General features: G+C 48.5%; 1 protein-coding gene across 1 annotated transcript in view; it reads left to right on the top strand.

Moving 5' to 3' along the window:
• NEK1 (NIMA related kinase 1) overlaps positions 1 to 16,609 on the top strand; it is a 328,757-nt gene that overhangs the window by 246,756 nt on the left and 65,392 nt on the right. Inside the window, 1 exon segment of the mRNA XM_029573804.1 lies at positions 11,888 to 12,045. Coding sequence (XP_029429664.1) covers positions 11,888 to 12,045 — 158 coding nt within the window.

Genomic DNA, 16,609 nt, shown 5'->3' with positions numbered 1-16,609 from the left:
GGTTAAAAGACAGGAAACAGAAAGTAGGATTAAATGGACAATTTTCTCAGTGGAGCTGGGTGGGCAGTAGAGTGCCATAGGGATCTGTACTGGGACCCATGCTTTTCAATATATTTATAAATGATCTGGAAAGGAATGTGACGAGTGAGGTAATCAAATTTGAAGATGATACAAAATTATTCTGAGTAGTTAAATCACAAGCGGATTGTGATAAATTGCAAGAGGACCTTGTGAGACTGGAAAATTGGGCATCCAATTGGTAGATGAAATTTAATGTGGATAAGTGCAAGGTGATGCATATAGGGAAAAATAACCAATGCTATAGTTACATGATGTTAGGTTCCATATTAGAAGCTACCATCCAGGAAAGAGATCTAGGCATCATAGTGGATAATACATTGAAATCGTCTGCTCAGTGTGCTCCGGCAGTCAAAAAAGCAAACAGAATGTTAGGAATTATTAGGAAGGTAATGGTGAATAAAACCGAAAATGTCACAATGCCTTTGTATATCTCCATGGTGAGATTGCACTTTGACTACTATGTACAATTCTGGTCGCCGCATCTCAAAAAAGATATAGTTGCGATGGAGAAGGTACAATGAAGGGCGACCAAAATTATAAAGGGGATGGAACAGCTCCCCTATGAGGAAAGACTAAAGAGGTTAGGACTGTTCAGCTTGGAGAAAAGACAGCTGAGAGGGGATATGATAGAGGTGTTTAAAATCATGAAAGGTCTAGAACGGGTAAATGTGAATCGGTTATTTCTCTTTTGGATAATAGAAAGATAAGGGGGTGCTCCATGAAGTTAATGTGGCATATTTAAAACTAATCGGAGAAAGTTCTTTTTACTCAATGCACAATTAAACTCTGGAATTTGTTGCCAGGGGATGTGGTTAGTGCAGTTAGTGTAGCTGGGTTTAAAAAAAGGTTTGGATAAGTTCTTGGAGGAGATGTCCATTACGCTATTAATCAAGTTGACTTAGAAAATAGCCACTACTATTTCTAGCATCAGTAGCGTGGGATAGACTTAGTTTTTGGGTACTTGCCAGGTACTTATTGGCTGGATTGGCCACTGTTGGAAACAGGATGCTGGGCTTGATGGACTCTTGGTCTGACACAGTTCTTATGTTCTTATGAGACTGAAGCTGGACGTTGGTCTTGGACTATACGTAAACACTGACAAGGTCCGTTATGAGTCTTTTACTTGATCGTCTTGCTTCGGGGCCTGTTGCATGAACTGGTGCAGGACATCGATCAGTTCTGTTTTTTTGCTCCTGCATCTGGGTGATCAAGGCAGCAATGGCCTGTCACGGGGACACATTCACCGAACTTGTAGCCTCAGCAAACTGTAAGGAACTGCGTATGTGTGAACCCCTCTTACAGGGGTAGATTTTATAAATTTGCGCGATCGCGTACTTTTGTTCGCGCACCAGGCGCGAACAAAAGTACGCTGGATTTTATAAGATACGCGCGTATCTTATAAAATCCGGGGTCGGCGCATGCAAGGGGGTGCACATTTGTGCAACCTGCGCGCGCCGAGCCCAGCGCGCGCTGCCTGTTCCCTCCGAGGCCATTCCGATTTCGGAGCGGCCTCGGAGGGAACTTTCCTTCGCCCTCCCCCCACCTTCCCCTACCTAACCCACCCCCCGGCCCTATCTAAACCTCCCCTTACATTTGTTGGCAGATTTACGCCTGCTGAAAGCAGACTTAAATCTGCGCACGCCAGCAGGCTGCTGGCGCGCCATCACCCGACCCGGGGGCTGGTCCGGTGGCCTCGACCACGCCCCCGGGCCGACGCCACGCCCCCGGGCCCACCCCCGAAACGCTGCATCATTTCGGGAATGCCCTGACACGCCCCCTCCCCGCCCCTTTTACGAAGCCCCGGGACTTGCGCGCGTAGTAGAGGCAGAACCCAGATGTAGACTCAAAGCGCTGAAGCTGAAGGTGAGACAGACTGAGAGTGTTAATACTCACTGAGCAGTTGGCTGTATTGATGAAGATCCTGGCAGGCAGAAGCAGATCGGATACAGGCACCAGGTTAGGGAATGCAGGCCCTCGAGGAGCGAGTACCCGGTTTCCCAGATAGGCACCTGAAAGAGAGAAGAAGGGCCCCGAGGAGCGGGTACCCAGGTTAGCGATGAATTACCCCGAAGAGCAGAGAGAGAGAGCTTCCAGCTGCTGCTGGGAAGCAGCAGAGCTACTTAGACCAGAGCAATCCAATCCTTGCTAACTCGGTTTGTTAGCAAACGAAGGGCAGACTAAATACCAGGATGTGCTGTCGTCACTCGGAGGGGACACTCCCGAAGGTCCCGCCATGACGTGGATAAAGACGTGGGTGGCATGCGCGCGCACACCCTAGGAGGCCCATAGGAGAAACATGGCGAATGCCGTCGTTGTTGCCGATCCGGGGACACCGGAGAGAGCGGCATGAGGATGCTGTGGCAGCCAGCTTCCCAAGGCTTGAGGAGAGAGAAGGAAGAAAGGTGAGGCACAGAGGTCGAAGCCACCTGAGACCAACGGACGCAACAGTACCCCCCTTCAAAGGGCCCCCTCCAGACCCCCTACCTGGTCTTGGTTTTTGAGGATGCGATCGATGGAATTGACAAAGCATCTCTTTATCCATGATACTAGCCAATGGTTCCCAATCTTCTGGTCCCTATCCCTCCCATGACAGGAGGTATTCCCAAATTCTGCCTCTCTTTCTTACATCAAGGATGGCATCAACCTTATACTCTGTCGTCTTCTGCATCAACAGGAGTAGGTTCAGGTGTCTTGGTGGAGAACTCGCTCAGGACAAGCGGTTTCAGCAGCGAAACATTTATTTATTTATTTATTTATTTTTATATACCGTGTTCGATTTTACATATCACATCGGTTTACATTTAAACAAAATTTGCAGAAACTCATGCGTTACCTTTGTCAAATACATTAAACATTTAAATATGGGGATTGTTAACAAGGGATATAAAAGAACATGGGGAATGGCCAACACTACGGGATGCACAAAGGGGAGTGCCCCTTTGTCGCGCGATGCCTGGTGTTCTGGCGCTGTTTAACGTCTGTCACAGTCCTCAGTGACGTCAGAGGGGGTGGGTCTCCCGATTGAGGATCACACACCGCCCCTCCCCTCTCAGTTCCAGATGGATTCTTTCACCTTTTTTTTTCTTTCTTTCTTTCTGTCTTTCTCATCACTGTTAGTTATTTCAGGGAGCCAGGTGATGGTGTGTGGCATCCCTATGTGCAGGCACCCGTTGTTCTGGCGCCATTTAACGTTTAATATAGAACGCATTATGGATCTTCATAGCTGGAGGAAGTTTCAGACTATAGGTGAGTGAGCCCAATCGTCTGAGAATGGGGAAGTGTCCGACAAAGCGTGGAGCAGATCGATCAGATGGAAGCTTAAGTCTCAGCCAAACCTTATCACCAGGCTGGAATTCAGGAGCCTTGCTTCGGTGAGCGTTAAAGCCTTTCTTTGCTCTTTGTCCTGCTTTTTGGAGCATCTCTTTAGTCTCTCTCCAGAGCTGCTGTATATCTTTGGCAGTAGATTGAGCTGCCGGGGGCGACACTGAAAGTGGAAGTGGTAAAGGTGGTAAAGGTTGTCGTCCGTAGACCACTTCGAATGGTGTAGATCCAGTACATGACACTGGATGGGAATTGATGGCAAATTCAGCCCAGGGCAACAGTTCAGCCCAGTCATTCTGTCGTGAACTGACATAGGCACGGAGGAACTGCTTGAGCGTTCTGTTCATTCTCTCAGTTTGGCCATTCGACTGAGGATGATATGTAGAGGTGAAATCAAGTGTGATGTCAAATTTCTTACACAAGGCTTTCCAGAACTTTGCTGTAAATTGAGCTCCTTTGTCAGAAACAATGTGTTAAGGCATGCCATGTAGGCGAAAGATGTGACTGATGAATAATTAGCAAGTTCCATGGCTGATGGCAAGCCAGGGAGAGCCATGAAGTGAGCCATCTTCGAGAATCGATCCACTGTAACCCAAATTGTATTGTTACCTCCAGAAAGTGGCAGGTCTACCACAAAGTCTGTTGCAATGTGAATCCAGGGCTCATCTGGTGCTGGCAATGGTTGAAGCAGGCCTCAAGGACGTCCGGGTGGAGGTTTCTGTCCAGCACAATTGGAACAGGAGGCTACGTACGCATGAGTATCTTCCTTCATGGTGGGCCACCAATAATACTTTTGTAGCTTAGCCAGTGTTCTCAGTTGACCAGGGTGTCCGGCCAGTCTTGAATCGTGAGCCCATATTAGCAATTTCTTTCTTAAATTGCAGGGTACAATGGTCTTGCCTGAGGGTACCGAATGTATAGCTGTGAGAATGACTCTCCTCGGGTCGATAATATGCTAGGGTTCATCAGGTACGTCCTCTGAGAGAAAAGAGCAAGATAATGCATCTGCACTAACATTCTTGTCACCAGGGCGATATTTCAGCAGAAAGTCGAATCTGTTGAAGAACAGGGACTACCTTGCCTGTCTATGGTTGAGGCGTTGGGCGTGACGGAGGTACTCCAGATTTTTGTGATCAGTGAAAACAGTGATCTGATGTTGTGCACCTTCAAGCCAGGGGCGCCATTCTTCAAATGCCATTTTTATTGCCAACACTTCTTTATCCCCAATGCCATAGTGCTCCGCTGGCGAGAAGCGTCAGGAAAAGAATGAACAGGGGTGCAAGATCTTTGAATCACTGGTCTGGCTTAGCACGGCCCCTACACCTACATCAGAGGCATCGACTTCGACAATGAAGGGTCGTGTAGGGTCCGGATGGCGGAGACAAGGTTTGCTTGAAAAGGCATCTTTTAACTTCTGGAATGCTGTCACAGCTTCCGTAAACCAAGTGGCAACATTGGCTCCTTTCTTAGTCATTGCTGTTAATGGCACAGTCAAAGAAGAGTAATTCTTGGTAAAGGTCCTGTAGTAGTTGGTAAATCCCAGATATCATCTTAGAGCTTTTAGGCCCGTGGGTTGTGGCCATTTTTGGATACTTTCAAGCTTCTGAGGATCCATTTGGAAACCTTGGTTGGAAACAATGTACCCTAGGAAGGGCACAGATTCCTTATGAAATTCACATTTGGTCAGTTTGGCGTACAAGCGATTCTCACGAAGTCTCTGCAGAACTCTTTTGACATCTTCTTGATGGGATTGCAGGTCCTGAGAAAATATCAAGATGTCGTCTAAGTAGACAACGACACGCTGGTAGAGTAAATCACGCTGAATATCGTTCATCATGTTTTGGAAGACAGCCGGGCATTGCACAAGCCGAAGGACATCACCAGGTATTCAAAGTGCCCATCCCGGGTATTAAAAGCGGTCTTCCATTCATTGCCAGAGCGGATGCGAACTAGATTATAGGCTTCTGTGAGGTCAAGCTTGGAAAATATCTTGGCTCCCTGTAACCTGTCGAAGAGCTCTGAGATGAGTGGTAAGGGGTAGCGTTCCTTTATAGTGATCTCATTCAGACTTCTGTAGTCAATGCATGGATGTAATGTTCCATTCTTCTTTCCCACGAAGAAAAATCCTGCTCCAGCAGGAGACTTAGAAGGTCTTATGAAGCCTTTCTGGAGATTCTCCTGGATGTACTCTGACATCACTTTATTTTCCACTACGGAGAGAGGGTAGACCCTTCCTTTGGGTGGTTCCGTATTTGGCTTCAAATTGATTGTGCAGTCATATGATCTGTGTGGAGGCAACACATCAGCAGCAGCTTTCGAGAAAACATCTTGATAAGATGCATATTGAGGCGGCAACCCAGGCAACAACGGAGTAGTTGGCATGCAGGGTATCGGAGAGAACTCCATCAAGCATTTGCCATGACAATCTGGACCCAAATGTGAAAGCTCCAAAGTGGCCCAGTTGAATTACCCCAAACCAAATAAGCCTGATACTTCACTTTCAATGCATATCCTGCTTCAACCGCAGGGGAGAAGAAAAACTGATACTTCACACATATCCAGCATAGCTCTCTGCTTCAACGGCAGGGGAGAAGAAAAACTGATACTACACGCATATCCAGCATAGCTCCCTGCTTTCAACAGCAGGGGAGAAGAAAAACAACCAATAAGGGCTGAATAACACAGTCTGGGTAAAACAAATAAACATGGGTGTAGCTTGCTTATTGCGGCGGTTACTACCCCTAACTAATCAAGCTTGATATTTCACTTGGTTGCAGCTCCATCACTGCTCTCTACATTAATGGTGGGGGTGGAAGAGAAATAGAACCAAAGAGCTAAGAGAAACAGATAAGTATGAGAAAAAAATGTGAAGCTTGCTGGGCAGACTGGATGGGCCGTTTGGTCTTCTTCTGCCGTCATTTCTATGTTTCTATGTTTCTATGTTTCTAATTGTGGCATGTGTTTCTGCAGCCACGGTAACCCCAGTACCAAGGGGGCATGGCCTTCTCTAGCACAAAGAAAGAAATAGTCTCAGTATGAAGAGCACCAATGCGTAAGCTCACTGGCTCTGTCAGCAGGGTAACTTCACTCAGTAAGGGGTCTCCATGAATAGAGGACAAAAGTAATGGAGACGTCATAGTAGTGGTAGGGATCCGCAAATGTTCAGCTAGACGTTTCAAAATGAAATTTCCCACTGCCCCAGAGTCCACTAAGGCAAGGGTCTGGTATTCCAAAGGCCCACAGATTAAAGATACTGGAAGAGAGAGTGGAGGAAAGGGTTCAGTTAGACCTAAGAAGAGTCCTCCCACAGGACTTAGGTCTGCCAGTTTCCCGGACATATAGGGCATGTTTGTACAGCATGACCAGTTTGTCCACAATACGTGCATAGTCCCAACCTCTTTTGAAATAGTCTCTCTTTAGAAGTCAAATGACTGCGGCCCAATTGCATTGGTTCTTCTTCGCCAACAACAGGCCCTGGGTGTGTAGGCCTGGATACAGACTTTACATGAGTCTCTCCCTGAAGTGGTCTTCTGGGACTCTTGACTTCTTGGACTTTGTCGCAAATTCAACGATCAATTTTTGCTGCTAAGGTCTCGGGCATCTCACGAGTCACCAGTTCATCTATCAACCAGGAGTTCAGGCCTTCAAAAAAAATAGGGTTTTCAGACACCTCTGGTCCCAGTGTAATTCAGAAGCCAATGTCTTGAATTCTATGGAGAAGTCTGTTAAAAGTTTATTACCTTGTTTTAAATGAACCAAGGTTGATCCTGCTGTCGAGTACCCGGCAGGGTCATCAAAGACTGACTTATAGTTCAAGAAACCCGGCAAGATAATTCAGGGTAGGGTCATTGCGCTCCCACAGCGGTGAGGCCCAAGCCAGCGCTCTTCCGTCCAGATACGAGAGAATATAGATGGTCTTGGCATACGCTGTGGGAAGTGCATGCAACATTGATTAATAAATCCTCTACATTTCCAAGCTTCACCCGCGAAGCGTGTCAGATCAGATAGAGGCACTGTAGACTTGACCATCACTTCTGGCGGTGTAGCTTCTTTACCTGCGGTCGTCGGTGTATTCATCTGTGCATGTAATAGATTGAATGCAACAGTCAAGTAGTCCAATGAATTCTGTTCAGAGATTCGCTGGGCAAGGCCAGGAATGGCCTGCAAAGGGTGAGCTGAACCGAATCCATGGAGTTAGCAATCTGTTCTCATTTTCAGGTGTTGAAGTGGATTCTTGGGTACTGCGGTGATGGCCACTCCCACGGGGAGGAGCCCTGTGAGGAACCGCAGTACTAGGCTAGACTATACACGCAGACACAGAATTTGTATTTATTATACAGCTTGATGGTACTGCCCGGGTTGGACAGTAGTGAAGGCAACTCAGTTGAAGCAGTCCAGGGGTCTTCGGCAGAGGAGACCAGTCCCACACTTAGGTAGCTGAAAGGCAGCGCAAGGTAGTAGAGGCAGAACCCAGATGTAGACGCCAAGCACTGAAGCTGAAGGTGAGACAGACTGAGAGTGTTAATACTCACTGAGCAGTTGGCTGTATTGATGAAGATCCTGGCAGGCAGAAGCAGATCGGATACAGGCACCAGGTTAGGGAATGCAGACCCTCGAGGAGTGAGTACCCGGTTTCCCAGATAGGCACCTGAAAGAGAGAAGAAGGGCTCCCGAGGAGCGGGAACCAGGTTAGCAATTAATTACCCCGAAGAGCAGAGAGAGAGCTTCCAGCGGCTGCTGGGAAGCGGCAGGGCAGCTTAGACTGGAGCAATCCAATCCTTGCTAACTCGGATTGTTAGCAAACGAAGGGCAGGCTAAATACTAGGATGTGCTGACGTCACTCAGAGGGCACACCCCCGAGGTTCCCGCCATGACGTGGATAGGGAGGCCCTTAGGAGAAACATGACACACACCGTTGCCGATCCGGGGATGCCAGAGAGAGCGGCATGAGGACGTGGTGGCAGCCAGCTTCCCAAGGCTTGAGGAGAGAGAAGGAAGAAAAGTGAGGCACAGAGGTCGAAGCCGTCTGAGACCAAGGGATGCAACAGAAACCAGGCTGAAGCAAAGCTAAAGGCTGAGAAGACAGAACTGGGCTGGAGCGCTTGAGCAAGACAGAAGGCTGGAAACCAGAAGGAGCAGACCTTGCTGAGGTAAGAAATCCAAGTCCAGGCAGGCTAACTAGTCTTGAGGTGTGACATCTTCAACAGGGCGAGCCAATGGTGGATCCCTGCCGCACGATGAGCCTCCACCGCCGAGGAGTGTGGAAAGGTGGCTGGATTCTAATACCTAGCAAGTACCCAAACATTAAATAGATCCCAAGATACTAATGCTGGTAACCAGCATAGCATAGTAACATAGTAATGACGGCAGAAAAAGACCAAAATGGTCTGTCTAGTATGCCCAACAAACTTCCCAAGGTAGTAAGTGCCGCTCCGTGCAGGTTACCCCTAAGCTTTTTTATTTATTCCCATCCTCTAGCCTTTAGGGATCCACAGTGTTTATCCCATGCCCCTTTGAAATCCTTCACAGTTTTAGTCTTCACCACTTTCTCCGGAAGGGTACTCCAGGCATCCACCACCCTCTCAGTGAAGAAATATTTCCTAACATTGGTTCTAAGTCTTCCTCCCTGGAGTTTCAAATCGTGACCCCTAGTTCTACTAAATTGTTTCCAATGGAAAAGGTTTGTTGACGACCATGGATCATTAAAACCTTTCAAGTATCTGAAGGTCTGTTTCATATCACTCCTGCTCCTCCTCTCCAGGGTATACATATTCAGGTTCTTCAACCTCTCCTCATAAATCATTCGATGGAAACCACCCACCATTTTGGTCACCCTTCTCTGGACTGCCTCCATCTTGTCTCTGTCTCCTCTGATATATGGTCTCCAGAACTGAACACAGTACTCCAGGTGAGGCCTCACCAGGGACCTGTACAAGGGGATTATCACTTCCATTTTCTTACTAGATATTCCTCTATGCAGCCTAGCATTCTTCTGGCTTTGGCTATCGCCGTGTCACACTGCTTCGTCGACTTCAGGTCATTAGACACTATCACCCCAAGGTCTCTCTCCTGCTCTGTGCACATCAGCTCTTCCACCCTCCAACGCATACAGTTCTTTCGGATTACCACACCCCAGATGCATGACTGCATTTCTTGGCATTGAATCCCAGCTGCCATATCTTCGACCACTTTTCCAGCTTCCTTAAATCCTGTCTCATTCTCTGTACGCCTTCCGGCATGTCCACTCTGTTGCAGATCTTAGTATCATCTGCAAATAGACAAACTTTACTTTCTGTCTCTTCCGTAATGTCGCTCATGGAGATGTTGAACAGAACCGGTCCCAACACCGATCCCTGTGGCACTCCACTTAACACCATTCTCTCTTCAGGGTAGGTTCCATTTACCATAACCCTTTGTCTTCTATCCATCAACCAGTTTATAATCCACGCCCAACACCTTGGAGCTGACTCCCAAGCTTCTCATTTTGTTGACGAGTCTTCTATGTGGGACTGTATCCATAAAAATGTAGACATGACAGCAGAAAAAGACAATAGTCCATCCAGTCTGCCCAGGAAGCTTATGGTAGCACCAACTGTGTCATATAGGTTTCCCTCATAATGGTATCACCAAGGGACGGCAACTGCCATGCCGTACAAGTTTACCCCCATACTTATTTTCTAAACCGTTAAAGTCAGGGCCCTTGGTTACTGACTGAGTCAATTCCACATTATCTGCTGCCGTTGAAGCAGAGAGCAATGTTGGAGTTACATCACAAGTGTAAGGCTTATTGGTTAATTAACAGCTGCATCAGCAAGTTACCCCCATGCTTATTTGTTTTCCCAGACTGAAAATTCATGTCCTTATTGGTTGCTGACCGAATTGTGAGGAGGAGAAATATACCTGTGCTGAAGATGTTTGCCTGGTCTGACTGTGGAGAAGTGCTTCCTAAAGAATGAATGGATTTAATAATGGAAATGAGATGACATTCTAATGCTGGCTCAGATATATGGCTAGTGCCTTGCTCTTTTTGACTTGTGTTAATGTGCTGTCATAAAGCACCGTTAGTGTTGTTGCTATTGCGTGCTGCCTTATTATGGGCCTTGGGTTTACCTTTTTAGATCTTTGTAGCTGCCTGCTTTACCAAAAGGCATCATTTTGCATTTGGAACTCTTCGTTGTGTAATGTCTTGTCTTGTCCTTACTATTGTCCTTACTATTACTATTTGTAGCTGTGAGAGGCGGATTATAAAATATTTTAAATAAATTCTTAATGTAAAGGAACTGAAATACTTAACTCCTACTTAAGCTTTTATTTGTTAAATAGAAATACACAAGTACCGTATTTTTCGCTCCATAAGACGCACTTTTTTTCCCCCAAAGGTGGGGGGAAAATGTATGTGCGTCTTATGGAGCGAATATAAAAAAAAAACCAAACAAAAATCTAACAAACCCCCCCCCCCCCCGACTCCCCCAAGACCTATCGACTTAATTTCCTGCAACCCCCCACCCTCCTGACCCCCCCAAGACCTGCCAAACGTCCCTGGTGGTCCAGCGGGGGTCCGGGAACGATCTCCTGGGTGTGGGCCGTCGGCTGCCAGTAAACAAAATGGCGCCGACGGCCCTATGCCCTCACTATGTCACTGAGACCGACCGCTGCTATTGGTCGGTCTCAGTGACATAGTGAGGGCATAGGGCCATCGGCGCCATTTTGTTTACTGGCAGCCGACGGCCCTATGCCCTCACTATGTCACTGAGACCGACCAATAGCAGCGGTCGGTCTCAGTGACATAGTGTGGGCATAGGGCCGTCGGCTGCCAGTAAACAAAATGGCGCCGACGGCCCTATGCCCTCACTATGTCACTGAGACCGACCAATAGCAGCGGTCGGTCTCAGTGACATAGTGAGGGCATAGAGCCGTCGGCGCCATTTTGTTTACTGGCAGCCGACGGCTCACGCCCAGGAGATCGTTCCCGGACCGCTCCTGGACCCCCGCTGGACCACCAGGGACGTTTGGCAGGTCTTGGGGGGGTCAGGAGGGTGGGGGGTTGCAGGAAATTAATTCGGCAGGTCTTGGGGGGGTCAGGAGGGTGGGGGGGTTGCAGGAAATTAATTCGGCAGGTCTTGGGGGGTCAGGGGGTGGAGGTTGTTAATTTAAAGGGTTGGGATGGGGGGGGGGGGGTTTGGGGGTTCCCACAGAAAGAAAAGTTTTCTGATCTGGGGAGTGGACCGAAATGGCCCTCCCCAGACCCGAAAACAAAATGGGGAGAAAAAAAAAAAACTATGCACTCCCCTAATTTGCTCCATAAGACGCCCAGACGCAGAGCCGGTGTAGCACAATTTTTTTTTTTTAAATTTTCCCCCTCTGAATCCTAGGTGCGTCTTATGGTCAGGTGCGTCTTATGGAGCGAAAAATACGGTATATATGTTCTTTTTAGCTATTTAATTCTCCTTACTTATTAATCTGGCTGTTCTTCTCCTCTTTTAAGATGTTGCGAACATGTTCACTTCCAGACCTTTCAAAGCTCTTCAGAACCTTTGTTGATGTTCCCAGCGTGGCAGATGTGAATGAAGACCATCTTGAAATAGATGATTTAGAAGATGAACCAGTTAAAGAAGAAGAAAGACACTCCGATTCCGAAGACACGTGCGTATTCATGTTACTAATTGCTATGTACATTGATGGTTAAAAAATGTTTTGTGCCTCCCCTCTTCCTCCTCCTGTCTTTCCATATAGCTTTAATTATAGGCTGTATAAAGCGCAGTGTGCTGTACTAGCAAAGTGGGCAGAGGGTAGAGATGGTGGAAATATGCCCCCAGGGCCTGAGGGCATATGCACCCAAATGCTACCAGCCACAACAGATGGACTTCTGGTTTTATTGCACATTAACATGCAGTTACTCTTGACGGACTGGGACTCATGCAAATTACATATATCGCTGCTCAACCTCCCCCTGACTCCTCCCCCCCTACCCCGCTTTTCCCTTCCCCCCCCCCCCCCGACTCTCTTCCCCCCCCTATGACTCCCCCTCTCCCCTACCCGTATTATTCCCTTGAAAAATCTCCCTACAGGAGATACATTCAGGCAACCCCAGTATTAACGAGTTACAATAGTCTATCCCTGAAAAGTCTATTTGTTGTAATACTGTTCTGAAATCAGAATGTTCTAACATGCAGAGTTTATAGTAACCTACTTTATCAGATTACGGACTTGAGTTGCCATATTAAGGTTGAAATCCATTATTACTCCAAGGTTATGCAATGTTGCTGCCAGCACAGGGTCAATCCCAACTAATACTATTAGCTACAGTAGTAGTCTTGAAGAACAAGAGCAGTTTTATATTTTTATCACGTGTCTGCTTAGTTGTATATATTTTATATTCACACATGCAGCTTCTCAAACTCTGTCCAAGTGCAGATGATTTATTTAAAATATTTCTAAATCACTTTTTCTAGATTAAAAATCACCCAAAGCAATATACAAAAAGTACAAATACAAACACATCTCATGTGACATAAAACTTTAAACTAAAACCATGTACTAGTTGTACTGTTTTTGTTCCTTCTGTGATCTGAAACCACTTCACTAGCAAACTTAACTTTAAAACGTTTGTGCAGCTTAAGGTTAAGTCAAAACCCAAGTGTAAATATTGGGCAGAAATGTAAGAAGCATTCTCCACTATACACACAAATTATGATATTTGATAAAGATGGAGTGTGTTTTCCCCCTTTTAATAGGAGTAGGTTTTGAGCGTTCAGCAAAGAAATGGTGGTGCAGTGTACCAAATTCTCTTATTCCATTTGGGATCCCTTAAATTCTTAAGGTTAATGGTAGTATTTCATGGTACAGATTATCATTTCAAAGGCTGCTGTGGAAGATAGTAAGTTTATCTGTTTCTCATAAATGTCAAACAAATACAACAACAAAGCTATAAGTTGTAATGAAACCACACCAGAAAAATGAAACAAAACAACAGCATTCTATAGCAATGATTTATGAAAAAGCAAAACCTTTTGGGGAATACAATGTTTTATAAAAGGTAAGGAAGGATAAACATCTATAATCAAAACTTCAATCAAAATAGAGATTTCCTAGCGTGTAGCAGATGGACTCAAAACAAGTGGGTATAGTGTGCTCATGCTAGCAGTTGGAGACGGATATGACGTCAGCACGGGTACATATACCCCCACAGGAAGTGCAGCAATTCAGTAATTTCCGTCTCCAAAGCAGTTTGGAGCTCCCTCACGCTCGCTGAGCGTGTTTCCAAATTCTACACGACTAAATTCATAGAAGAAACCTACCTGAAGACGAGCCCCGCACTCCTGCGGTGATACCAGTCGGTCCCTCCCCCAGTTGAGATTCCTGAGGCGATTTCCGTGGTCCCTCGGAGGTAAGTGCCTCGGTCCGGTGGCCGGCTCGCGGCAGGGACCTAGCCCACGAGTGAGAAGGGCTCGGGCGCGGCTTAGAGGCAGCCTCGGTCCCGGCGTGGACTTGGCCCCCGAGCGAGACGAGTTCGGGCGTGGCCCAGAGGCAGCGGGTGCACTTCCTCGAGCGCAGCGGTGACGGTACTTACCCTCTCCCCCCGCAGCCGGAGACCGCCCAGGTCGCAACCGGGAAGCGCCGAAGACAAGGTAAGGCATACATCTTTACTTGGTCTCCGAGGAAGTGAGGATTCGCAGAGTCTGCCTATGGGGCAATCCGCCACGGAGGTCGCCATTTTTCTGCCTGGTTTGTCACGCTGTTAGGCGCACGCTGTTAGGCGCACGCTGATAAGCGTCCGTTCCTAGACGCACATGGAGCGTAGGAGAGCCCAGGCGTCAGCGGAGCTGGCACCTCCAGCATCAGGCAAGAGCCTCTGCTCGGCATGCAACCTCAGAGCCACACAAAGCGAGGAAGCAGACTTCCTATGTGCCCAATGTGAAGATGCCCTGGGAGTTCCAGGCCAGGACCGGTCACAGCCCAGCATACTTGCCAGTTCCTCAGGGAATACCCCGGACCTAGCAGGCAGCAGTGAGCAGCCGGGGACCCCGAGGGACCTGGTACCCCTCAGACCAGATCCTGCTTCGCTCTCCTGGGTGGAATTATTCAAGGGGATTCATGCCTTTGTCTCAATGCAGGCTGCTCCCCGAGCGGGTCCATACATACCGGATGACCCGGCCCCTGGACCCTCAAGGTCTAGGCACGGCCACGCGCCACCCGGGACCCCCACTTATGGGGATTCAGATTGCCCTGAGGAAGACGACGAGTCCCCCGAGGAGGGAGAACTTCCCTCGGGGGTTGAACCATATCGGACCATGAGGCACTTCTTTTTGAAAGGAGATCTCCCAGGCCTAATCTCTCAATGCCTGTCGGAACTAGCTCTTCCGGGCCATGATGCCCCAGAGGAACCAAGAATGAACCCCCTGTTGGAGGGCCTGCGCCAAACGTCTCACCATTTTCCCCTCCTACAAGTAGCTCAGCAGTTAATCGATCTGGAATGGAATACGCCGGAGGCCTCATTCAAAGGGGGTCGGGCCTTGGCTGGCATGTACCCCTTAGACCCGGCAACCAAGGAGAAGCTGGCGTGCCCCCAGGTAGACGCCATAGTTAGGGCAATTGTGAAGCGCACCACCATTCCGGTGGAGGGGGGGACGGCCCTCAAGGATACACATGACCGGCGCATGGACACCATTCTGAAACAAGCCTTTGAGGTGGCAGCCATGTCCCTACAAATTGCAACCTGCTGCACCGTGGTGACACGTTCCTGTTTATCACAGGCTAGGAACAACACCCCGGGAGAAGAAATGGAATCAGCTCTCTCGTTCCTCACTGATGCAGCCTCCGACCTAGTCCGTACGGCAGCCAAGGGAGTGTCATCCTCAGTGGTGGCCAGGAGACAGCTCTGGCTACGTAATTGGTCGGCCGACTCCTCCTCCAAGACACGCCTCACGAGAATGCCCTTTGAGGGATCCCTCCTGTTCGGCAGTGACCTTGAGAAACTGACCAATAAATGGGGCGCCTCTCCATTACCCCGTCTACCAGAAGACCGGTCAAGGAGGAACCACCGCCCCTTTCCCAGACCATCCAAAGGTAGAAACTCTCAGCGCTTCAACCCTTACAAGACTCGCTACCAAGCACCTCGTTCACAGGCCAGGAACCAGTCCTTTCGGCCTAAGCACAACAAGAGGGGAACCGGCTCGGGTTCGGGTCCCGGCCGTACCCCACAATGACAATCAGCCGACCCATCCGGGGGTCGCGGCCATAGGGGGCAGGCTATCCCTCTTCTACTGTAGGTGGGCCGAGATTACCTCGGATCAGTGGGTCCTCGCCATCATCTGAGAGGGGTATTACCTGGATTTTCTTCCACTTCCACCGGACAGGTTTGTGGAATCTCCTTGTTCGCCCATCAAGAGGACGGCCCTAGAAGTTACTTTGCGGAGGCTCCTGTCCCTAAAGGCCATAATCCCAGTGCCTGCAAGGGAGATGAATTCTGGGCATTATTCCATTTATTTCATCGTGCCCAAGAAGGAGGGCACTTTCCGGCCCGTCCTGGACCTCAAGTCAGTCAACCAATACCTACGGGTCCCCAGCTTTCGCATGGAAACTCTGCAGTCTGTCAAAAATTCAGTACAGCCAGGGGAGTTTCTTACATCCCTAGATCTGTCGGAAGCCTACCTGCATTTCCCAATCCATCGGGATCATCAGCGCTATTTACGCTTCAAGGTCCTGGACCAACACTTCCAGTTCCGAGCTTTACCCTTCGGGTTGGCCACCGCGCCGCGGACCTTTACCAAGGTCATAGTAGTAGTGGCAGCGTCCCTCAGGAAGGAGGGAATCCTCGTCCATCCCTACCTGGACGATTGGCTGATCCGGGCAAAGTCACCAGAGGAGAGCCACCAGGCAACCAACAGAGTTATAGCTCTTCTGGAAAGCCTAGGATGGGTTGTAAACTTGAACAAGAGTTCCCTACAGCCTTCTCAGTCGCTGGAATACCTAGGAGTCCGATTCGACACCCAGGAAGACAAGGTCAGCCTGACCTCCAAGAGAAGATCAAAGCTCCGGAATCGTCTGCAAGCCCTGCTGAGCACTACCCGGCCCACAGCTTGGGATTACTTACAGGTCCTCAGTCTTATGGCATTCACTCTGGAGGTGATACCATGGGCGCGGGCTCATATGAGACCATTACAACGCGCCCTCCTATCTCGATGGAGCCCACGATCACAGAACTACA

This window comes from Rhinatrema bivittatum, chromosome 1 (assembly GCF_901001135.1).
Source record: "Rhinatrema bivittatum chromosome 1, aRhiBiv1.1, whole genome shotgun sequence".
Taxonomy (NCBI): domain Eukaryota; kingdom Metazoa; phylum Chordata; class Amphibia; order Gymnophiona; family Rhinatrematidae; genus Rhinatrema; species Rhinatrema bivittatum.
This window is presented reverse-complemented; position numbering and strand designations above follow the sequence as displayed.